The 24,362-nt window shown below is 37.3% G+C and overlaps 2 protein-coding genes across 8 annotated transcripts in view; one reads left to right on the top strand and one right to left on the bottom strand.

Moving 5' to 3' along the window:
* Window positions 1-17,700, top strand: part of NSUN6 (NOP2/Sun RNA methyltransferase 6) — a 29,350-nt gene extending 11,650 nt beyond the window's left edge. For all 6 annotated transcript variants that reach the window (XM_075143900.1, XM_075143899.1, XM_075143904.1 and 3 more), the window contains 6 exons: window positions 643-724; window positions 3,155-3,274; window positions 6,155-6,299; window positions 9,773-9,921; window positions 10,880-11,005; window positions 13,911-17,700. In XM_075143900.1, coding sequence (XP_075000001.1) covers window positions 643-724; window positions 3,155-3,274; window positions 6,155-6,299; window positions 9,773-9,921; window positions 10,880-11,005; window positions 13,911-14,123 — 835 coding nt within the window. In that variant the 3' untranslated portion in view covers window positions 14,124-17,700. The remainder of the gene's footprint in view (window positions 1-642; window positions 725-3,154; window positions 3,275-6,154; window positions 6,300-9,772; window positions 9,922-10,879; window positions 11,006-13,910) is intronic.
* A 1,791-nt stretch (window positions 17,701-19,491) lies between these two features.
* Window positions 19,492-24,362, bottom strand: part of CACNB2 (calcium voltage-gated channel auxiliary subunit beta 2) — a 251,979-nt gene continuing 247,108 nt past the window's right edge. For both annotated transcript variants that reach the window (XM_075143896.1, XM_075143897.1), the window contains one exon: window positions 19,492-22,453. In XM_075143896.1, the coding sequence (XP_074999997.1) occupies window positions 21,965-22,453 (489 nt within the window). In that variant the 3' untranslated portion in view covers window positions 19,492-21,964. The remainder of the gene's footprint in view (window positions 22,454-24,362) is intronic.

Below are 24,362 nucleotides of genomic sequence, written 5' to 3'. Positions count from 1 at the left end.
TATTTTTTTTCTTGTTTTTCTTTTTATTGTTGTCCATTTCCTTGTACATTTGTCTTAACTTAATGAAATCTGTGTCAGAACTTCATCTATATTTAAAACTTTTAGGTTGCTTCTAAGTTCAAACCTTTGCTTTGCAGGCAAATCAATGTTCCTGTAAGACTTTTGAAATAGAATTTCTTTAGTTATTTGACTGAAATCTCAGACAGTCTAGGAAAATGGAGGAAGATCTAAGTAGGAAATCATATGCCAGTGCCCTAGTGCATACATGGCTAGCCAAAAGCAGTTATGGACTGAAATTAACATATTTAAATCTTTTTATGCATTTCTTTACATTATCAAGGCTTGGATTAGATCTCAGTTTGTCTTGTGTATAAAAAAGATAAATTAGCTTTATGCAATTTTTACAGATAGTTCCAATTTATAATGTAGTACATTTTTTGTTACGCTTTACCCAACTTAATGATGTAATTTTGAAGAATATCAGATTACAAAATTGTAAAAGTATTTTTCTTAGTTGATTTATAAGTGCTTTCATTTTTGTAGTTGTTTCAAGTTTCTATTTGTAAGTATAATGATTTTAATTGAATACTATTAAAAATTATAAATCTAAGTAGTTAAAATATTTTTTTTAATGTTTTTCAGTGGGATGGGCATAAGAATGATAGAGCCAGTCTACCTTAGTCCTTCGTTTGACAATGTGCTCCCTAGTCATTTGTTTTTACAGGTATGTTTGTTACAAAAATAAAAGTCTCTATTATTTGCAGAATAATGAATATCCTGTAAACACACATTAATTCTTTATGTATTCATTGTGTATTATGGCACCTAATTCGCTCTTCGGATTTAAAGAAAATAAAAGCGTTTAGAATTAAGTCAGTATCTACATGTAGGAGGTTTAATCATACTGCGTCTGAGAGATGATAAGGGACTTCAAAGTGACTTAAGAGATACTCACTTAAAAACTTAGAAATTCTTTTTGCACAGATACTCTGCATTAGTTTTGGAATCTGTCTATGAACTCTGAAATAGGAGCCTCTTTCAGGGTACATCCTTCCATAGATAATCAGGAAAATCTCCAAATATTAGGTTGACTTTAAATTGAAGAGAAAATCCATATCTTTTTAGCCCTAATGAAAAAAACCCACCTGACCAAAATAACCATGAAAAATCTTACAGTAGCACAGCTTTTACTACTTTTTACCATAAAATTGCACAGCTTCCAAATAATGACAAATTTTTGTGTAGTTTTTATTGTAAAATTTAAGAACTTATTTCAAGCTAGCTTTTCCTTTTCGGATCTTCAATATTTGTGATACCTATACTCCTTTTCCCCTCCAATAAAACTAATTAAAAGCAATACTCAGACATGACAATTGGCCACCTGTGCTATGTTCAAACATAGGATGATGAAATCATGGAACTTTCTAGTTTTCTTAGATCAGGTAAAATTCTTGATTTCAGTTTGCTGACGTAAAAAGATAAGGTGAGCACCTCAATTAGATTTCTAAGACAATTACTGTGCCAACAATGGTATTGTTTTTTTTTTATATAAATATGACTATTTAGAAGCAGAGTTTAAAACAAAATCAAGCCGTCCAGCCTTCAAAAGAAGAGTTATTTTAAACTTTAAAGCAAATGTAAATTTTATTTCAAATAAACCCTTGTTCAGAGATATTCTCTGACATTCTAAGTTATCTCCTCATTTGATTTGTGTAACTATCACTCAGACAGTAAGGTAAGTCCTTTATTACAGTGAATTGTCTTAGTCACTATTTCTTTTGTCCGAAGAGTCAGTCCAGCAGATGAGTTATTTTTATGCATATATTCTGTTTGTAATTGATCTTAATATTTTTAAATCAGCATCAATGCTGTCTTCCGTTGTGGTCAAAGGGTAGTTTATCAAGCAATATGTTGTCTCATGGCCTGCAGTAAAGGAGAGGCCTTTTCTTCCCTGATTCAGCTTATCAGAGTACTTGCTTTCAAGGAACAGAATTGTTAGAGAGAAAGGTTATTTAAGAGACTGGTGCATATGAGAATTTAGATCATATTCAACTTGTCCACCAGGATCCCCAGGGCCTTCTCTGCAAAGCTGCCTTCCAGCCAGTCAGCCCCAGCCTGTAGTGGTGCATGGGGTGCACCAGGTGCAGGAGCTAGCATTTCTGTTTGTTGAGCTTCGTGAGATTTCTGTTTCTCAATTTCTCCAGCCTGTCAAGGTCCCTCTGAATGGCAGCACAACTTTCCAGTTTATCAACCACTCTTTCCAGTTTTGTATCCTCTGTGAACTTGTTTAGAGTGCATTCTGTTCTATTATCCAGGTCCCTGAGGAAGAGGTTAGGCAACACTGGCGCCAGTGTCCACCCCTGGGGTACACCACTATTGACTGGCTCCAGCTGGACTTTGTGCCACTGATCACAACCCTTTGAGTCTGGCTTTTTTGACTTGAATTTGCCATGTGTGAGATGAATTATTGTTCATTTTTTTGAACACTGTGGCATGGAACTTGAAACTCTGCTAACCAAAGACAACATGTAGTAAAGACAACTTTAAAAGGTTTTTATGCCTTTGTGTTGAACCGTGTTAGAAGAGAATCTTTCAGAATATTTCCATATTGTATAAGATGCAATACTGTGCACAATTATTGCATATTATTTCTCTTCAGTGCATCTGTTCTGTTTATAGAATTAATAGCACAGTTCAGCTTCTTGGTACCTTAACTCAGCAAGTTTAAACTCCTGCCTATTGATCTTAATGTTTGTTACTATACTACACCAGTATGTTCATATAGTAAATGTTCCAATAAACAGGTCAATATAAAATATTTGTAATATACAGAGCTGCTCTGTGTCTGTGATAGTATCAGCTTATTTTATTTTGACTTTTTGCATTGTAGTCTCCATAGTCATGAACCCTTAAACTTCAGTCATGGATACTCATATATAGCTTTAAATAAAAAGGGAGCCACTGGAGACTTCTGACCTGTATTGTCTCTTATATATAATCCCAATAGATCATTTTCTGTTAAGGAACTGACAGCAATATCATAAGTATCTTCACTGCTGAATGAATTTTTGGTTCAACGAGTTTGTCATTCCTTAATACAGGACTTGATACAGGACATAAGATTTGAATTCTCCCATATTTGTTTTTATGATAGAACTTACCTTCTGTGGTTGTAAGCCATATTTTAAACCCTCAACCAGGAGAGAGAATTTTGGATATGTGTGCTGCACCTGGAGGAAAAACAACCCATCTTGCAACATTAATGCATGACCAGGTAAGAGAAGTCATTGAGCGCTTTTTGTCTCAGTGAAGAAAGTCTGACCACTGTTCGTTTGCACAGCTCACTTCACTTAGCTGTTAGAATGCACACATAATTTACAACAGCAAACAATGAATATTTTAACGTTCTGCTTACCAATATATTTTGCTATATATCAGAGTTACTGAAATGGGCACAGACTATCTTTATCAAATAGTCACCATCAGATTTAAAACCTTATTTGCTGCCAATTGATCTGTTGAAATACGGTTGATTTCACTTTTTAAATGTTATTGATTTATTTGTATTGGAAGAATTTGTAACATGCAAGGCAAAGTTATGCAGGAATATGCTGGACTCATGAAACTGAGAATACATGGAAATCAGGGGTTACTGCTGTGTGCCAAAAGGATGCACAACTCTGTACAAAAACATATATTAAAAAGTTCCTAATCCAATTAACTTTCTTCTCAGTAAAAATTATCAATTATGCAGTACAGATATGATCTTAGACTGAATTTCTAGTCTGAATTTGTCACTCTAAGGTAGAAGGTCACAAAACCAAAAATATCTCATGAGAAAGTAATAATATGAGAAGAAAAAAGAAAAATATTTAGAGAAAGACAAAGGAAAATAACACACAAGCCAAAAAGAATGTGGATATAGGAATAACAATTTGCATATATTAAATTGCTATATGCAAAATGATAGACAGAAATGCAGGTTACTCTTTTCTAGCAGAGTGGGGAAAAATGTGCAATGTTTCCTCTAAAAATTTTGTAAGGCATTATTATTTTCGTTGGAATAGGGTTATTAGAATATATCAGATTATTTAGAAATTTTGCAGTTAAATTATGCAGTACTTCAGCGGTTGTCTGTGCATTAATGGGAAGGTGCAGTGGGAAATGATGTGAACGTATTTAGAAAAGATGTATTCAGTTCTGTGACAGTTTGCTTATTGAAGTGATTCTTCCCTCAGTATGGAAGGTTTGCAAACATGCATTAAACATGCATTAGACAGTCATCAGACATTTATTAGATAGATAGATTTATAAAGCTTCCAGGAAAGAATTTCAGTGTGATAAATAAAGGAGGTCTGTAAAAGCATATATTTCTGTCATGGATTCATTTACATCTATACTTTTTCCATCTGTGTATGTACATTTTGTATAACTTTGCCTAACTGTTTTTTTCCTTAGTCATTTTAGATATTTTGGTTGTGCTTACCTCCAGCTGAAGTGGTAAAGATTAAGAATACAGATGTTGAAATTTATCTGAATTGGTTTTCCTTTTCTGAGTATATAACATTAATTTAAGATATGGAAAAAATATATTAGTAAATTCGCACTGCTTTTTGGTTCTTAAGTTCCATTCACAGATTTTCCATCCTAAATTTCCATACACAATATATTAAATCATTAACGTTTCAGAATATTTGAATCAATCTTACATTTTTTGTGATTTAATTGTAAAAATTAGTATATTGTTTTTAGATGAGATAATCGAAATGTAAAATTACTCTGTATTGTTAAGAGCTTTTAAATAGGAATTGGGAATAGTTAAAGCTTGAGAATTTATTATCTGGATCCACCAGACCACCGTTTTTGCAGATGTCTTTCAGGAAGTTGTTCTGGCAGTGGCTGGCATGGGCCAGGTGGAAAGAACTGTTGTCTTCCAGCTTGTTCTTTTTTCTGAGAGTCTCTCAGGAGAAGGACTTATCTCTTTATAACCACAGTACAGCACATGTCCGGCAAATCCACTGTTTTAGCAACAGACCTAACTTTCAAGCACAATCAGTTGTTAGCGTGCATGCGGAATAGGTTGAATGGTGATAGGGGAGAAGCAGTGGCAACGTGGTCATTGAGTGCTCCTGTGAGAGGTGATTTGGCTCACGGTAGCTGAAGGCTGGACACCATTGACACAACATAAATACTTTTTTACTTCTCAGTCCTAGACCTACATATTGGCTACCATGACACACAGTCAACAGCTTATTTTAATGAAGTTTTTTTTTTTTCTTTTTTTTTTTTACACTATCTTAGTCACGTTACCCTTCCATAAGCCTCTAGAGAGCCATCACTAGGTAGGAAAAAGTTGTCATGTTTTCTCAGCAGGTTCTATTTGCTATAGCAAGTCTAGTAGAGGTTTTTGGTCTTTGGTGGTTTTTTGAAGGTAGTATTACTGTTCTGGATTTTACTGATTCTACTGTTTCCTTTGTGTTTACAGATTTCATCTAGCAGATAGTGGTGTGTGTCTGTTTTGATTTATCTTGGGAGAGGAAAAGAGAAATCTTATTCTTACATAAAAGGAATAATGTGTAATTGTGTTTCCCCTCTCCCCACACCTAAATTTATTCTAGCATTTACAGTATTTCCCAAAGTAACTTGAGTGACAACTACTGCAAGTATAACAGTATGTTATGAGTCCGAGCAAGCCAGAGGCGTGGCTGTGGGCCTCATTTCCTCAGGACTGAGCTGTATGTGATCATGTTTCCTACCATCTCCATGCAAATTTAAAACCTGTTGACCTATTTTAGACTTCTACCCTCTTTCAAATGATTAAATTTAAACAGTTCAAAACAGTTCAAAACAGTTCAAAAAGAAACAAACAAAGAAAACACTTGCAAGAAGTCGGACAGTATAGGGTCCCTTAGGGAGCGATTGTGCCAAGCAGCTAGTGCCAGTCAGAATGCACACAGCTTCAGACTAGTATCTAGCCTACTGCGGGTATCATGGAAAATATGGGCGAACATATACTGGAGTGTGGATTTAAGAATAACAAAATTCTGTAGGGAAAACTAAGCTTCATTCGTTACACTGCTCATGGCCGGGGGAAGGAAATCAGGAACTGCACTTAATCCCTATGCTTTTGTTGAAAACTTCGGGTTTTTTTCAGGGTGAAGTAATAGCCATGGACAAGATAGCTAACAAGGTCAAAAAAATTAAGCAGAACGCTGAATTGCTACAGTTGAATTGCATTAAGGCCTTTTGCTATGATGGAACAAAGGCACTTTCAGTTGAGAAGAGAGAGGATGAACAAGGTAAAGTAAACAACTTGGGTAGTAGCAGTTTTTAGAAGAAAATAGTAATCAGTTTTGCACTAATAGTATGAAACCTGCCACAGGTCTACAAGTCCTTGAAATCTGGGCAGATACCTAAGTTGCTTCAGCACTGTGAATGCTCTTTTATTTTCTATTCTTTTGTGATTATCAGCTTCTCCATGAAGCAAATACAAAACTCAAGCTATCTGTCCTTATCACAATCTAATATGCTCAAAGGAAATGCATTCCTTTCCCAGATAATATCAAAGACTGAAGAAGCCTTAAAGCTTCTTTCATGATAACGTTTAACCCCACACTCTGAGAAAAAAAATATTTTAGCAGAATTGCTTGGCTTTTCTGCCTCAGAATCCTCATCTGTAAAATGGGGTTATTAATACCTAACTCCCAGGAGTGCTGCAAGGTTTAGTTCATTGATGTTTGTTCAGCTGTTCAGGGGAAAGTTCTATAGAAGCACAGTGTATTATTTTAAGTTCATTTCATTTGCTTTTCTGAAGTAGTGTATTTATGATACTGGTTCTGTTCCCATGATGGAACGATTTAAACGGTATCTGCTGTCTTGATTATTTTTAGTTTGTTGTGCAAAGTATGCTGTTCTTTCTCACTCTATTTTATCCCAGTCACTGGTTAGCCTAAATAGGAATCAGGTTGCATAATTCACCTTCCTTGTCCCTATGCCTTGCAGTTATTCCTGCTTTGGAGGAATAAAGGTCTATTTTTTAATAGTCTTTCTATGAACATAAAATATTGTAGGTGGTATGTAGCATTTACACAGATGAACAAGACCTGGAAGACAGGGACGACGAGCAGGATAAACCCCCCATAATTCAAGAGGATGAAGTTAATGACCTGCTATGCCACCTGGACGTTCACAAGTCTATGGGGCCGGATGGGATCCACCCGAGGGTACTGAGGGAGTTGGCGGAGGAGCTTGCCGAGCCGCTCTCCATCATTTACCAGCAGTCCTGGTTAACTGGGGAGGTCCCGGACGACTGGAGGCTCGCCAATGTGACGCCCATCTACAAGAAGGGCCGGAGGGAGGATCCGGGGAACTACAGACCGGTCAGCCTGACCTCGGTGCCGGGGAAGATCATGGAGCGGTTGGTTTTGAGGGTGCTCACGAGCCATGTCCGGGACAACCAGGGGATCAGGCCCAGCCAGCACGGGTTCATGGAAGGCAGGTCCTGCTTGACCAACCTGATCTCCTTCTATGACCAGGTGACCCGCCTAGTGGATGAGGGAAAGGCAGTGGATGTGGTCTACTTGGACTTCAGTAAGGCCTTTGACACTGTCTCCCACAGCATTCTCCTAGAGAAGCTGGCGGCTCACGGCCTAGACAGGTACACTCTTCGCTGGGTAAAAAACTGGCTGGATGGCCGAGCCCAGAGAGTTGTGGTGAACGGAGTTAAATCCAGTTGGCGGCCGGTCACGAGCGGTGTTCCCCAGGGCTCAGTACTGGGGCCGGTCCTGTTCAATATCTTCATCAATGATCTGGATGAGGGGATCGAGTGCTCCCTCAGTCAGTTTGCAGACGACACCAAGTTGGGCGGGAGTGTTGATCTGCTCGAGGGTAGGAAGGCTCTGCAGAGGGACCTGGACAGGCTGGATCGATGGGCCGAGGCCAACTGTATGAGATTCAACAAGGCCAAGTGCCGGGTCCTGCACTTCGGCCACAACAACCCCAGGCAACGCTACAGGCTTGGGGAAGAGTGGCTGGAAAGCTGCCCAGAGGAAAAGAACCTGGGGGTGCTGGTTGACAGCCGGCTGAACATGAGCCGGCAGTGTGCTCAGGTGGCCAAGAAGGCCGACGGCATCCTGGCCTGTATCAGAAATAGTGTGGCCAGCAGGAGTAGGGAGGTGATCGTGCCCCTGTACTCGGCACTGGTGAGGCCGCACCTGGAATACTGTGTTCAGTTTTGGGCCCCTCACTACAAGAAGGACACGGAGGTGCTGGAGCGTGTCCAGAGGAGGGCAACGAAGCTGGTGAAGGGCCTGGAGCACAAGTCTTATGAGGAGCGGCTGAGGGAACTGGGGTTGTTTAGCCTGGAGAAGAGGAGGCTGAGGGGAGACCTCATCGCGCTCTACAACTACCTGAAAGGAGGTTGTAGCGAGGTGGGTGTTGGTCTCTTCTGCCAAGTAACAAGCGATAGGACAAGAGGAAATGGCCTCAAGTTGCGCCAAGGGAGGTTTAGATTGAACATTAGGAAAAATTTCTTTACTGAAAGAGTGGTCAGGCCTTGGAACAGGCTGCCCAGGGAAGTGGTGGAGTCACCATCCCTGGAGGTATTTAAAAGACGTGTAGATGAGGTGCTTAGGGACATGGTGTAGTGGGCATGGTGGTGTTGGGTTGACGGTTGGACACGATGATCTTAGAGGTCTTTTCCAACCTATATGATTCTATGATTCTATGATTCTAAGACCTAGCTGTAATACTGACAGATCATGAAGGCTTTTCTGTACATCCCTGCAAGTAAGACATGACATATTTTGAACGTTGTAGTAATGGATCAGAGGTAGATAAATCAGATAGACTCATTTTGTAGTGCTGGAACACGCTAGGTAGCAGTAGTATGAAGTCACTCACTTGTTTTCAGTTGTGACCTAACTTGAATATTGGAGGAACAGAAGGAGAAAAGGAGGTAAAGCATATATATGGCTCTCTTCCTCATTGGTTACTCACAGATAAAAGTATGAGCCACTTTTGTCTCGGTGATGCTGAGCTGAAGAGTCTTTCTAGCACTAAGGCGATAGAAACTTATGGGCTGTTGAGCCATTGGGATTCAGATGAAAGGATAGGGTCTGCATATAGAAGTTACATATTCCCTTATCTATCCAGGTAATATTCAGAAATTGTTCTTGTCTTCACAATCCTTGTTTACTGAATTGTTCTGCTGTGGAGACAGCATGTGTCATGCATTAGAACTTGTAATATTTCATGTTATTATGAAGTGCTTTATTTTCTACAGATTTATATGCATCACAAGAAATAGTTATTATATAGACAGTCCAATTATAATTGTTTAAGGCAGTCTTAATGGTTAACTACAGGCTTCTTTCAGTAAAGATTTGCACACTTGGTTTGGTTATGAGCTGACTGTGGTTCATTACAGCCTAATATGTACAACTCTGTACCTAGCACCTCTGAACAATCATATTTCAACATTTTTGTTTGATTACTTTTACATTTTACTTTAAAATTATTAAATTAAGGCTAAAAAATATTATTGCCTAAAGGGATCATGTATTGTTTGAGCTCACAGAACTAAAACTCTTTAGTTTTCTGGGAGATAAAATCTACCACCAGCAGTGCTGAGACTTGTCTCTAGCTGAGATTACTTTTGCAGACACTATAGAAGTGTTTTATGTCAAGGAAGTAGTAACAGCTTGTCCTTATCTATGGTGAAGTCTTAAGGAAAGAAGTAGCCACATTTTACATTACTCACTGCTTTTTACAGAAGGACCTCCATTCTTACCAGAGTCATTTGATCGAATTCTTCTTGATGCTCCATGTAGTGGGATGGGACAGCGACCAAACATGGCTTATTCCTTGACTTTAAAGGAGGTGACCTCTTATCAGCCACTACAGCGCAAGCTTTTCACTGTGGTATGTATTAATCATTGAGTAGATAAGCTAAATTGAACATAAATGCTTTTGCAGCATAAAACTTCATACCGAAAAATGGTGCCTCATTTTCCTTATCTTTTCAGCAGTTAAGTAAAGAAAATAGCGTTAGGATTCAGTTAACCTCTCAGCTCCACCATATCTGTTGCTAGGTGAAGTCAATTCACTGGAGCATGGGAGAGGTATATGTAAGCCATAGTAAATAAAAACCTTTGTATCTGTTTTTTTATTCCTTCAGTTTCATCTGTTTTAATTTATAATAATCGCAAGGGTCTAAGTCATGGAGCAGGTTAAAGTCTTTTCTCTGCAGCAGCACAGACTCATGTAAGTTCACTGCATAAAACTCCCATGCAGTGGTGCTGTGAGGTGCTGTATGGGATATGAGATGGAGTACAAAGCCAGGAGGCCATATTACAACTTTTCATGCTAGTAGGAGTGTGCTTGTGCTGATGCTGAAACATAAGATTTCATGAAACTTGTCTAAATCTGAATTATATGTATTCAAAGTGAACCACAGCTTGAAAAGCAGCATAGATACAGCTTCTGTGCCAAATATGTGGAAACAGTTGACATCTAATATCACTGATAAAAATATCGTGTATCCGTGGTTGGCAGCAGGTGATGAAAACAGAACTAATCTGTCTGGGATATGCAGAGCTGTACAAATAACAAATCTTACAAGGTGAATCATCTCAATGGCATTAATAAACTGCCTAAGCTATAATGCTGATTTGGAAAGAAGAATCTTTCTAATCTATGGGATCCTTTACTGTATTCCCTGAGAAGAATTAGTATGCTAATGCCTATCTTAGAAAGATTTGAGTTTAATTAAGTGCTAAGTTTTAATATTATAGCTTAATGGTTTCTTGGTTAATGTTGCTTAATATGGAAGTTTTTGCATTTAAAAATAAGCTGAACTGTTGTTTATTTCTCCCTGCAGGCAGTGAAATTGCTGAAGCCAGGAGGTGTTTTAGTATATAGTACATGTACGATTACACTCGCTGAAAATGAGGAGCAAGTTGCTTGGGCCCTGAAAACTTTTCCATGCCTCCACCTTCAGCCGCAGGTAATAATATTTTCAGGGTACTTCACACAATCCAGTGAGCTTGTTTTGGCACTGTAAAGTTACGCACTATATTTACTATCAATAAATCTCTTTTTCACTGCAGACAATTTTAATGCTGTGGATAGAAATAACATAAGGATTTCTGAGGCGCTTTTAAATCTATTTTCATGTTTAATTTAGCTTCATTTAGGGATCGTTAAGTAGTTTCCCACTGTGTTCTGTGGTTGTTTTGATTCATTTAAAACACAACAAGGACAAAAGATAGTTCAGACAGGTTAAAATTTCTCTTGCAATTGTTCTTTAATGCATATATTTTATTCTCTTTTTTTGCACATTCACAAGAGAGGTGAAAGTTTTTTTATTAATGCCATTGAAGTAGTGAAGACTTGCGTAAAGGATGGGAGATAAATGGAAAGAACCTTGTGTTTTGAGGAAGAAGGATTTTATATGTATGGGAGCTATTTTTGCATTACGTAAACGAATGAGGGAACAAATTTATTTCAGGCTCAGTGTCCCAAGAATGTACCTTGTCTTTTTTGGAGTCAGTGTCTACCATTAAGATGTCTGGGAGGAGGTAATATATAGGGAGATACTAGAATTTTTTATCTGTACTGCATACATTCCAAAAATATCTATTACCTTTTTTAGTACCTTGAGAGCGTTTATCATCAGACCGTATGCGTCTCTCTTCCTCTCTGTTGATGTGATGCGTAGGGTGGGTTTGTTGTTTATCATCATGGCTTTGAGGAAAAGTCTAACTCTGATAACTGTTTAGCTTACTTACACATTCTGTGATGACTTGTATTGTCTTAAGAAGTTTAGATGCATCTTTTAACTGAAATTAAAAAAATATATACAATAGGTGTACAATGAAAAATTATATGAAGGCTGGTAAAGATTTAACAGAACTGAAGCTTTTCTTAAAAGATTTGTATGTCAGGGTTCTTCTGCCTGCTTTCTCACCATCCATTTACTAGGAATTTTTCAGTGCCAGCTGTTTCAACTGAGATTATACATTTTACCTAACAGCATAAAAATTGTCCTTGATAGAATGACAAAGCAAAACACAAGCCCTATTAACTCAAATGCAAGATTAATTCTCGTTTAATAGGCTTTCTCTCACCAGTAATATCAGTCTTGAATAAAGCACGAGTTTTCACACACAAATGCCATATCTGTAAAAACGAAGCTTTTGTGTATAGTATATTTTAAATGAGATGACACTGAATTGTTTACCCACAGATAGTTTATAGTATCTTATAACCAGTTCCCTAGCAGTGTAAACTAAGGTGAGCTTTTCCAATGAACAGGAAACTGGAGTCTAGGGTCGACTTACCTCATGTTCCTTCATGTATTTCCCATATCCTTTAGTCTCTCAGTGGACACCTCTTTATACACCCAGTCCACTGTCTCCCACTTTCTGAGTTTGGCAACACATCCTGGAATCATGTTGGGTAAGGAAGAAACAGGAGATGGAGCCATAGGCGTTGATCTCGTAGGTGGAGGTTACTGCATAGCAGCTGATCCTTTGTCTGTGCAGACTTACTTCCTCTTAGGGGTTTACACAGGAGATGATACTGTGTATCAGCTTAAATGCAGTTACTTAACTGGAAGGAAAAAGGAAAAGGTAGAGGAAAAAAATTGGTCTGTCTTTGAGCAATTTGCTTGACCCTGTGTAATACTGTTTTCCCTAGACTTTTACCTTTCCATCCTTCTATTACATTACTTCAAGTCACTACCCCTCTTTTTGTCTCTTACCTGGAAAGCACTGAAATCCTGCTGAGGGAGAGGAAGAGAAGAATCAGGCTGCAACCTCTTGGCTGCCCAGCTTTACAGCACACAATACGTGGTTAAGCAACTAACTCGCATCATGTGCTGACTGGGTGAGCTCATGTGTTAGCAAAGTGATGGCTTAAAAAATTCTCTGCCGTAGGCTGCATTGTAGACTACACTAGACTAGATTTACAAAGGAGATCTATTTTTGATATTGCAATGCCAGCTTTTGCATATTTTGCTCTATCTCCTTACTGAATGCATTGAAAGAACAACCCAGCTAAGAATTAGACTTTTTCCAGGAATCGGTGTATTAAATAAAAAGCAGTCAAGGCTGCTCACAAGAAATGCTGAGAAAAGGACTGTGATTTTAAGCTCCACTCTCCAGGATTTTGAAGCCAAATGTCATCTCCTGAATTCAGACACCTAAGCTGTTCCTTCCTTTCTTTCTCTGCCTCATATCCATACACATATAACAGTACATTTACCTGTTAGTCTAATTACATGACATCATAGCAGCTCAAATTTTTCTGCTGCATCATCTTCCAAAATGATGCCTCTTCAGGCAGTAAAGTTTTCTGGATTGGGGCTTTCAGTCTGTCCAGTTGAAGTTTTTAATATGAAGAATCCAGCTATTTTTACTCCTGTTACTGAGTATATTAGTAACTGGCTAACAGTTGACTATATAAGTCAACTGTTTTTGACTTAACTCATAGCTATTAGTCAGTACACAGAAGTGCTGCATCGTTGAGAAGTGGCAACCTAAAACCTTTAGACCTTCTTATTGTCGGGTGCTAACAGCTTTCTTGTGATGTTTCAGTCCTTTGAGTAATGAATTGATATAGAGCTGCATACCTGTCCTCTGTAAGTGCTCTAAACTACTGGGCTAAAGTGGATTAGGTGCACCACCACCTCCTCAAAGTACTTTAGACCTTGTATATATGCTCGTATACATATTGGCCAGATGAAGGCAAGAAAAGAAGACTTCTAAGTCTTGCCCTGGTGTGAATGATATAAACCTAGCTTGTCCACGTTAACAGTTAGTCAGCTCTGCATATATTCAGCAGAATACGCTTAGGGCACTTAAGAACTTTACCAATGCAGTAATTTGCTTTTCTCCATTATTAAAAAGGAACCTCACATTGGAGGAGAAGGCATGAGGGGAGCTGGACTGTCGCTTGATCACTTGAAGTTGCTGCAGAGATTTGATCCATCTGCTGTGACGTTGCAAGGAATCAATATTAATTCTTTGCAAGATTCCAGGGAGGATGATCTGATTTCACTGGCAAATAAGGACTGTATAGGATTTTTTATTGCAAAATTTATTAAATCAAACTGTAAATAAGCATTTAGGAATGCAACCTGAAAAAGTACCTCTGTGAGTCTAAGAAGAGTTCAGATGTGAAGTGTGTTTCTTACTGCTGCAACGTTGCCAAGCCAACGGGCTGACGGCAGGGTTGCTATGGCAGCAATAAAATCTGCCAGCTGTTCTGCTGGGAAAGAGCCACAGGTTGCAGAAAGAAAGTAATGGGTGGGGGAAGGGTAGTATCATTTTTAAGTCTCCATTTGCTTTTGCATTTACAGCAGGTCAGTGCATGAACGACAAGTATGTTCACTCATACCGCTGTCTGTTCTGTCTTTCCCCAGGTGAGTCGCTTACCTAGTGCAGCAAGCATAGGAACAGGGTTTCTCTGGGAGGGGAAGTAAGCTACTTTATGAAATGCAAACATAAATAAAATAGATGGGAACTATTATCGTGAATTTTGGAAAAGGTAGTTTCTATGGAGGTTTACCAATAGTTAATGTTTCACTCAATAGTGCTTCATGAAACACTGTAACATTTTACAAAGAACTGTTTTATAAAGTGATACTTAGAACCTCATTTCTTTTTTATTTTAATACAAGCAAGATTCTCTGTACACATAGTATATACACAAAATACGATTAGGCTTTGTAGCATGTCTTTTATAGCAGCATGAATATATTAAATCATCTCACTCTGGGAATGTAAATAAATATTGTTTCAACATCAAACTTCCCATGCATAAACTGTATTGGTTCTGAAATAGCCTATTGGACTGGCTGACAAGTGACAATTTTAAAATCAAACATTTGCAACAGAAGGGGCTACAGTGGTGATTAATATATCAAAAGACAGAAAACAATGCATAATACCATCTGAAATGTTGCAAATCACCTTTCAAACAGCTAAGAATATTAACTCTTTATTGGTTAGAAAGCATCACCAGCTAAAATCATACGAAAATTGAAACTGGGGAAGCATGCTAACGAGAACTGCCTTAATACACTGCTCAAAGTTTTAATAATCTAAATTTCTTAAAGGTGTTAGATGTATTTGAAAAATTCTGCTTCAGTTGCAGAGACGTTCTCCGTTTGAACAGTATTCTCTTTTCTCAGTACTGCTGGAATTAACAATAGCACTAAAATTAGAGGGAAAAGATAAGTACAACTTAAAAACATAAACTGACATCTGTGTGTGTTTGGTTTTCTCCTCTCACTCATCAATTTCCAGTTTTTAAAAGCATTATCTGAAAAATGTCTGACTTTTCACACATAACTATTTGTTTGGATTAAAAAGAGCGATACTTCTTTTATAATTTGTCTTTATACTGTCAGAAGTGCTTTTGCTTTTGCTTGCAATCAAAACAATTTATTATACAATTCTGTTTCTCAGTAGTCTGGTTGTTTACTTATGTTTGCTATAAATATTTTGATACCGTATGTTTTGTACTGTTCTTAAATAAAACAAATGTCCCTTCTGTTCTGCCAAGGTTGACTAGTACATCCTCTGTAAGGCCTATCCTAGCAGAATAGGAGGATGCAATTCTTGTCTACTACTTGTCTACTTTTGTTGGTCACTCCTTGCCATTAACCACAACATGTCTGAAGAAGATTTAAAGTCATTTTGTTTCATCAGTAGTAGGTGAGATAGCCTATTTAGAATCATGAAAGCTCATACTACATAAATTACAGTCTTTTTAGTCTAAATATGGCTAAAATAATTATTTGGTAACAAAAGGGATTAGCCTTTTATTGTAAGTACATGTTGAAATCTTTAACTCGGTGCTAGTAAAAAAGCATTTTGTTTTTGCAGAATATATAGATTCTGTAAACATTAATCAGCACACATAGACTATATACTGAAATTTGCGTATGCATATGAAGTAAGGAACTTTGTCTCCAGTTTCAGTAACAGGATTTATGCAATGCTGAATTTGAAAGAAATAAGATTGCTGAATTTTTAGTGGAAGATTTGTTGAGACTTTCCCAGATTTCTTTAGTTTTGAATGATAAACAGGCTTTTCAAGAAGGTGATTGCAGCTGATTTTGTATGAGAAGTTTCCTAGGCGGGGGGGGAAAGAAAAAGTAACTGACTTGTATTTGATTCCAGTGTAATTGCAGACCAGACTTCACCTGAAAAAAATTACTGATATCTGAACTTTAACTACTAGAGTTCTTTCTGCAAAAGTCAACTGCTAGACTTAAAAGAACACTTAGCATCTTAAAGGTATAAGCCTCAGCTGTTTCCCCTAGGCCCCTCTCTCTGTTGGTAATTGGGGAGCGGCAGGGGGAGAGACTTCTCCATCAAGCAGTTCAGAACAGAAATTCAATTAAGATACTCCAAATCAGCCGTTGAAGGAGACAGGGTCCTCCTTTTGACTACAGGCTTGGCTAAGTTAGATGACTAAAGTTGGATGGATGCCCTTCTTTTTTTCTTTTCTTGTCCAATCTTACTGTGACTTTAACTAGAAGTACAGGAATACTTTCTCATTGTCACAATTTTGATGTATGGTGTGTATATATATTTTTAATACATAATAGGATTACTTTCCTGATAAGAATGCTTTACACACTGCATCATTATGCTTCAGTGTTTGGTACTGAAGCACAATTGAATATATAAATATATATATATACACACACACTATATGAGATATTTATATATTAAATTAAAAAAAGTTATTGTCATTGTAATTAAAGATTAACCCTACAAAACAGATAGATTAGGCATGCAATCAGATCCTGTCTTTAAGAAAGTCTGAAAAGTAGTTTTCTCTATTTGCAGAAATAGTGATTAGTGCCAAATCTAAATATTTATTTATCTTGGTCAATATAAAGGTATTAAAATAGGCAGCCTAGTATAGTATGAAATTATTATACAGCTTTTTCCTGTTTCAGTGTCATGTAGTCCACCAATTTTTAGCTCATAGGATTTCACATGCTTTTTAAGGAAAAGGGAATATTTTAGTAAGAAATAGGCTGGGGATGGTGATCAACAAGAAATTACTTTGGAGTGGGTTGTTTAAAATATAAAGAACCTTCTTTTTATGTTTAATTGTTCACGACTAAAAAATTTGTGGCAAATCCAATTTTGTACTGCTAGAATTCATTGCAGAGTGGGTAAGCATGCTAGATAAAAGTGGTAAGAATAAAGTAAGAAAAGAGAACACGGATGAGTTAGAAGAACCAGCTTAATGTCTATTATATCTGATATAAATCTTTTTTGGGGCTGCGTAGGAGCACATCTCTAGGGTTGTAAGTTATAAAAAGAAACTGTCTATAAAGCTACTGTAAGCTCATATGTAACAGTTTGTTATATAAAAGTGGAGAAATAAATTAGAGACAAATTGCCAAGCAATAAATTCAATTGAATAACATTTGATTAAAAACATTCACAATAAAAATGGCATCCACATATTTTACAGATGATAGAAGAACTAAAATTTTGGTGAAAGATCTGCAATAAAGTAATAAATATAACTAAATGTACACCAGAAACATTGTATTACACTCTGAAAAATAATTTCTCTGTTCTTCCTCTAGACTATGTAATAAAGTTTTTTGCAGTGTGCTTTATTTTCATGGACGGAATAGAATTAAAGTCAAAGGCATTTGGGAAATAGCTTTCAGCCTGATGTGTTAAAGGTCAAATGTAACCACAAACCAAAATAAATCTTGAAGAGGCTTTAGTAAGTAACACAGGAGGTGGTTTACACTAACCTTTTTCCTTTGGACAGACACTGCTTAAAAGCAACCAGACCACTCACTGCATTCCAGCTAAGGGAATGATAACAGACCACATTAAAACCTCTGCAGGTGTCACAGAATGTGAATATGACTTTACAAACCAATGGAGCTTAAAAATTGTAATTACTAACAAATTCATAAAAGACAGTAAGTATTAAGGGGCACGGTATTAGACCTGGGCAGGAACTCCATGTATAGGATGAGTAACCAGACCTGCAGGGAGAAGTGAAAATAGGTCTCTAGTTTTATTCAGGGTTTGATGAGTGGAATTTCATTTCCTTATCCTCTATTTATAATAAGGGCTATAGGTTAAGAGTTTACAGATTTCTGTGAAAACAGGTACTCCACTCAAACTCATTACAGCTTTAAAACCACTCCTCATTAATTAGGGCCAAATCCTTAGGAGAAACTATCGATTTAATTTTACACCTTGAGAAGCAAAAATTGTGGAACTCTTCTCAGAAAATTCTGAACTCCTGATGCCAGACACAGAATATGAATTCATGAGTATTCTAGAAGAATTTTTTAATTTCTAGGCAGTAATTTATGGATTGATTTAAAAATAGTTTCTTTCAGCTCTTTAACTCCTATTGATGCTGCCTCGGTGCACAAACCTGTTTGCTTATTCATCCCCACTGTCCTGTCCCTTAACTCTCACTTCCTTCCAGTCCCTCCTCGAGAATTCTTCCAGGATGTCTGTGTGACACTAAACAAGTGATAAAGGACAGACTCAGGCTGCTGAACAGCACTCGTGTATTCATTTGAAAAGACATACAAAGATAAGGTTAACATCTAACATATATACACATAAATGTTAAAATGCATCCCAATTCCTTCCATACACTGAAATTATTTAGAATACAGAGCGAGAGCTGACAAAACCTATGTATCACTTAACTATTTCATCTTCCTCCCTTTCCTTCTGTCTCACTGGTTTTATTATCCTGTTAGCTCTTTTGAATAGGAATTTTACAGGTTGTTTTGTATCACACATACATAAGAAGACTCTGGAGCTCACTGGGACCTCTACCATTCCTCATTTCAAAGCTCCTGAAACCAGATACAGAAATAGGAACTCATTAGTATCCTAATGCAAGCAATAATATTAAACTTTCTATTGGCAAAACTTTGCAAAGACATTTCATCACAATAACCTTTGATATGTCCTCCAGTTGGAGTATTTGTAAAGCTTCTTATTGAAATAATTCTGTTAAAGTGCTTTTCAAAGTAGTGCTCAGCAGGCAGATGGTATTGTGCAGTATGTGTAGTACAAGCTCACATTACAAATGATTTTTCACTTAAAACAATAACTGAAGGAAAGTATCTTAGCAAGGCTAGTAAAAACCTACTGAGTGAGTCTGCCTAAGAAATGCATGTGTTAGGATGTTGTCTGTACATAATTAGCAGCACTATACAAAACATGATCTCTCATTAGCTGGATTGGGACATGCCTTTTCCTGTGATAAGATATTTATATTCCATAAATCAATATATAGGCCATACTTAAATACTAGGGCTTCGACTATGCTCTTTATTTTCTCATTTATTTGTCTATACATGGCTACCTACTCCATGGTTTCCTTATACTACTCAGTGCTTTGAAATTCTGCCAAACATTCCTTAAAAAAACTTTAAGAAAGGTGGAAAATAAACACTCTCTGGAGCAAATGTAAAAAAAAAAAAAAAAACCACCACCACAAAGAATTCAAAGTATTGAAGTGGAATCCATAGATCACTTCTTGGAGGACATAGCTGTCATATAACAGTTGTAGGGAGCAACAGCATTTACTGAAGCTGGTAAAATAGCTAAAGCGAGGCCATATAGAGCAAGACAATATAACTTCTCTTCCCATTTACATGTCATCTGGTATGATTCAAGCAACAAAGTCTTTCAGTATCGTTTTCCACTAATACCCTGAAAATCCTCTTGTATCAAAAAGCCACTGTTTATATACTCTTACATATCCATTTAGTAATATAACAGATCTACTTACCTATGCTTCCTTTGTCTACAAAGTCATTTAGTGATGTTTAGAAAAATGCTGAGAATTTTATTTCTAGAAAAATAATCTTTTCCTTGTGTTCCCCACAGCTCATGCTTTGAGCCAAATACCACCCTTGAATAACCACAACAGTCAGCAGCACTAGGAGGAATGGCCAGATACCTGACAGCAGAATTTCATACTCTTACGTTGTAAAAAATGCATATAAAGCATCAGGGAGAGGGGCGGAAGAGGAAGAGGGAGAGGGAGGACAGAATATGTTTAAGGGAGTTAAACTGAATTGCTTGGATGCTGGAGCAGGAGACTGGAGAAGACATGCACCTGCCATATATCTTACCCATTTCACTAAAATGATATTCAAAATCAGGCAATGCTGATATTCCCAGAATTAAAATAATAAATAAAAAGAACTTCCAGCTAAATTAATTATTACCCCACTACAGTCTTTATATAATGTGCTATTTACAGTGAAATACAAAAAGTATTTCATTCATACAATTACTACAAAGACTATATGTGATGCAGAACAGCTTTTACACTAGGCAAGGTATGGAACCTGTAGTCAAAAATAATCGTGAATTTCCCCCCACTTACCAGTGCAACAGGTGTTCAATGCAAAACAAACTGTGTTCACTCCCTTTGATTTCAGTGCATTTTCTCTAGCAAGCTTGTAACAAGAGTATTTTGTCACAGTCATTTTTCTAAGCTCTCACCAGCTGCACAACAGTTTAGGTGAAGGAAAAGCAGTGAGCTGGTGGGAATGCAGAGGAATTGGCAAGTGTAGAAAAAGTGGAGAAGCTACAAAAATTTATTTTCCAACAAAATAACTCTCCACAAGCTGTGTAAACTTTTCTTACTAAAACAAATACTCTAAAACACAAAGATTTTACATTTCCAGTGAAACACTCACAGTAACATTTGCCTGGTTTTACTCTCCTGAAGTCTCAACAGAGCGCCAGCAGATTTATGCTTTCTCAATTACCTGGGTCAGTAAACTCCCTCATATTCCCTGACTGCAATTTGGATTTTTAAATTATTAGACAGAATGAAGAAACAGACTTGTTGGGCTTTTGAGTAACCTTTGTTTTCTTCAGTAGATTCTCCCACTTTGCTGCCTAACGTGCACCTGCACAGGTACGCCCATCCACCACCCACCCACTCACATACACACCTCTCTATAATGTGTGCTCTATTATTCTGACAATAGAACAAAAATTAAGCTGTGTCCATTGCAACTTTGTGACCTGTACAGAGAAGAATAATTTATAGTGGTAAGTTCGTTATCTTTACCATAAATTTAAAATGCAAAATTGGGTTTGCAAGGACAGCATAAGGTATAAGAGTTAGACCCTTTATCTCAAGCACTCATTCGTATTTACAGTAAGTATAAGCTTTCTGCTACAGAAGAAAAAGTATTTAGATTGAACACTGTTACAGATTTCCTAGATGAGGCTAGTTCCAGTTGCCAGTAATTCAAAAGCAAATCTGCTGACTTGGCATTAGGACTCTAAAACAGTGTGATCAAACTCATATAGTAAGAAGGTGTCTGCAGAAATAACATTTATAAACTGTATATACAGTACACAGTACCAGTACATAGAAAATAGATTTGGACTTTATGATCCCCTGTGTGTAAGGCAAGACTGAATTCTGTCTTCAAATGGAGTCCACCAGAGGTACAAGCAACAGAGAGTGGCTCTTAAATGAATATGCAAATCAAGTGCATACAAATTAAAAATCAGAGCAGACAAAAAGTTTTAGATTTTTTATGTGCTGATTCTGGCTTGCTGAATACACGGGAAGTTATTAAACATCAAATGTACCTTTTTTTAAAAAACACTAACGACACCTTGATGGCAACAGATATTGTTCAAGTGGCAGCTACCAAAAATGCTTGAAAAATGGCATAGTACAACATTAGGAACTCTGCAGTTGTACTATGCTAATTCATACAGCACTAACCAAAAAAATAAGTATATGAATATTCTATTTCATGCTATTGCTATGCAAGCAACAGCAATACAAATCAGCATACAGAAGGATACCATATGTTCTGCAATGAAGAACCCAAAGATATTTTCAAAGGGCATTGTTACAAGATTTCAAAGAAACACAAGACTGCCAGAGGCAAAAGTTACTGACGGATGTAAACATCCCTGTTCCATTCTCCTGCGTCGTTACGTTTTTTCGATATCACTTCCCCATCCTTGTCACAATATTGGTCCCTCGATTTATGACGACTACGCTGTTTGTTGCATTCATTGTGGTCCTGCTCACGGTCCCTCTCCTTTGAGCGATGCCTTGATTCTCTATGTCTGTGATCACTGCTCCCGTGGGACTCGTCTCTATGATTGTGATCCCTGTGAGAATCATAGTGGTCACCGTGCTCATGTGAGTAGTCCTCCTTTGGCTCTACGTAAGCTGAATCTCTGCTGTCTTGTGTTTCTGAGTCAAAAGTTTCTTGCCTAGAAAGGCCTCTAACACCGCTGCGATGGTTGTGGTGTTGGCTTGAGGAAGAGCGATGCTGGGATTTCTTGATGGGTTCAACCCGTGCTTCCTCTTCAATTTGTGAACCGCTGCGTTCAGGGACTGAGTGGTCATTCCTCTGGTCTCCTTGAGATCCCTGCCATCACAACCAGCAGTAAGTTCACGTACATGAAGTACACATTTAAAAACTTTCCCCAATATCAAATTCAACTAGAAAGTATCACGAAACCAGTAAAATTTAAGTACACAACAATCCACTTTGAATCTAAACTAGAAAAAACCATTACAATTCAACTTTTACTGAAAGTTCAGTATTATAATACAAACAACTCCTTTCGTCAGAATGGAGGGTGGCACTCGGGTTATTCTGTGACACTTTCTCATCTCCTGTGATGTTTCTGGCTATTCCAGTTAGCAATAATTGCCTACCACACTCCGGACAAAAAGAGAGCATGCAGAAGCAGGACAAACTGCAGAAAAATTAAAGAAGACATACCGTGCCAGGAGAGGGCAGGTATCAGTTGAGAGTTTACAGATGCCTGCTTAGAAACAGCCACTAAGGGAAAGTGATTTTAGAGGGCTGAGGAGGTGGATTCCAGCAGAGAACCAAAGTACAAAACCTTGGCTCTTTTAGAGCAGCTTTTTTGTTAAAAGGAAAAAATGCAGTTGAATCATCTGGAATGAATGAAGTTTGTATTATGATACTAATAGTATCACTGACCTGTTTTTCTCAGCAATAATTCCATTTCTTCATGGTAATGAAAAATTAAACTTTGACCTCATAATTTTAAAAGCTCAAGAATACAGACCGTTGCCAAGAAAAGCAGGAGGAGAGCGATATTATCACCTATAGAATTTCCTAACACACCACTACTATTAAAAGACTGAAATAAAAATTACCAGGTAATAACAAACCTACTCTTCACCAGCATAATGCTTTGAAATCACTGCAAAACGAACAAGTGGCATTATTTAACTCATTTGGGGGTTTCATTACATTAACCTGCTTTTATTCTCAAACCACAGCCAAAGACTTTTCAAGCTTAATTGTAAAATTTTAAGAAATTTAATTATCCTTCTCACACAAGGTGAAGAATGTCAAGAAAAAATCATCTCTACTGGCACAAAATTAAAGTAGGTTTTAACAGGGTTATACAGGCATTTGTTTGTGAGACTGTTCTGAATTTACCGAAGTTAGTCTAAAGTTTGCCCTCTTATGTTCAGAGTTGTCTAAAAATAAGGATTTGCCTCCAGGGCAGCTCACGGATGTATCTTCTTTCCATCTTTCTATTTTGTGGAAAAGAGCTAAGGGAAGGAGGAAATCTTGTCCTTCAGCCACAGATCCTGGCAGGTGGGTTTCCTAGCAACCCAAAAACCAAAATGACAGGAAATTGGGCAGGAACAAATCTGTATTTCATCAGAAACTTACAAAAAGCAACATATGTCAAATCAGCAATTTGATGAATTTGACAAATCTTCATTTTCTAAGACAATATTTTGTTCTGTAAACTTCCCAGCGACTATCTGGGTTGCTCCATGTGTTCCTAATTTGAAACAAATGGTATAGATGAGAATAAGGTAACAGAAACAGCGGTCAAGTTTCTTTTTTGTTCTTGTTTTTATGATTCTTGAGATGATTCTGATTTGCCAGAAAAGGAACGGAGTAATTGTAAACATGAATAGATGTGTTCAAGGTGAACAGAAATGACTCAACGGAGGTGAATTATAAATGAAATCAAGTCAAAAGCTAAGGAGTCTAAAGCAATGCCTGCTTTGGATGTGTAAACACATTTTTATTAGTTCACAACCATGGTTGTTTTTAAGGCACATAAACTGGGTACACACGTGAGAAACCCTTTAATTCTCATATGGTCAAACGCCAAATATGTACGTACCTATATATATAATCGTGACTAATAAAATCTGTCATTGCTGTGGTTTGAGAACAAATGCAAAATTTGAACCTGCTTTGAACAGAATGCTACTTTCACAAACTCAGATGCATCTCCTCTGCTATGACTAGTATGTGTGGAGGAGCACAACGA

The sequence above is a fragment of the Calonectris borealis genome, chromosome 2, assembly GCF_964195595.1.
Source record: "Calonectris borealis chromosome 2, bCalBor7.hap1.2, whole genome shotgun sequence".
NCBI classification, from domain to species: domain Eukaryota; kingdom Metazoa; phylum Chordata; class Aves; order Procellariiformes; family Procellariidae; genus Calonectris; species Calonectris borealis.
Note: the sequence above shows the minus strand (reverse complement) of the source record. Positions and strands in the feature narration are given on the sequence as shown.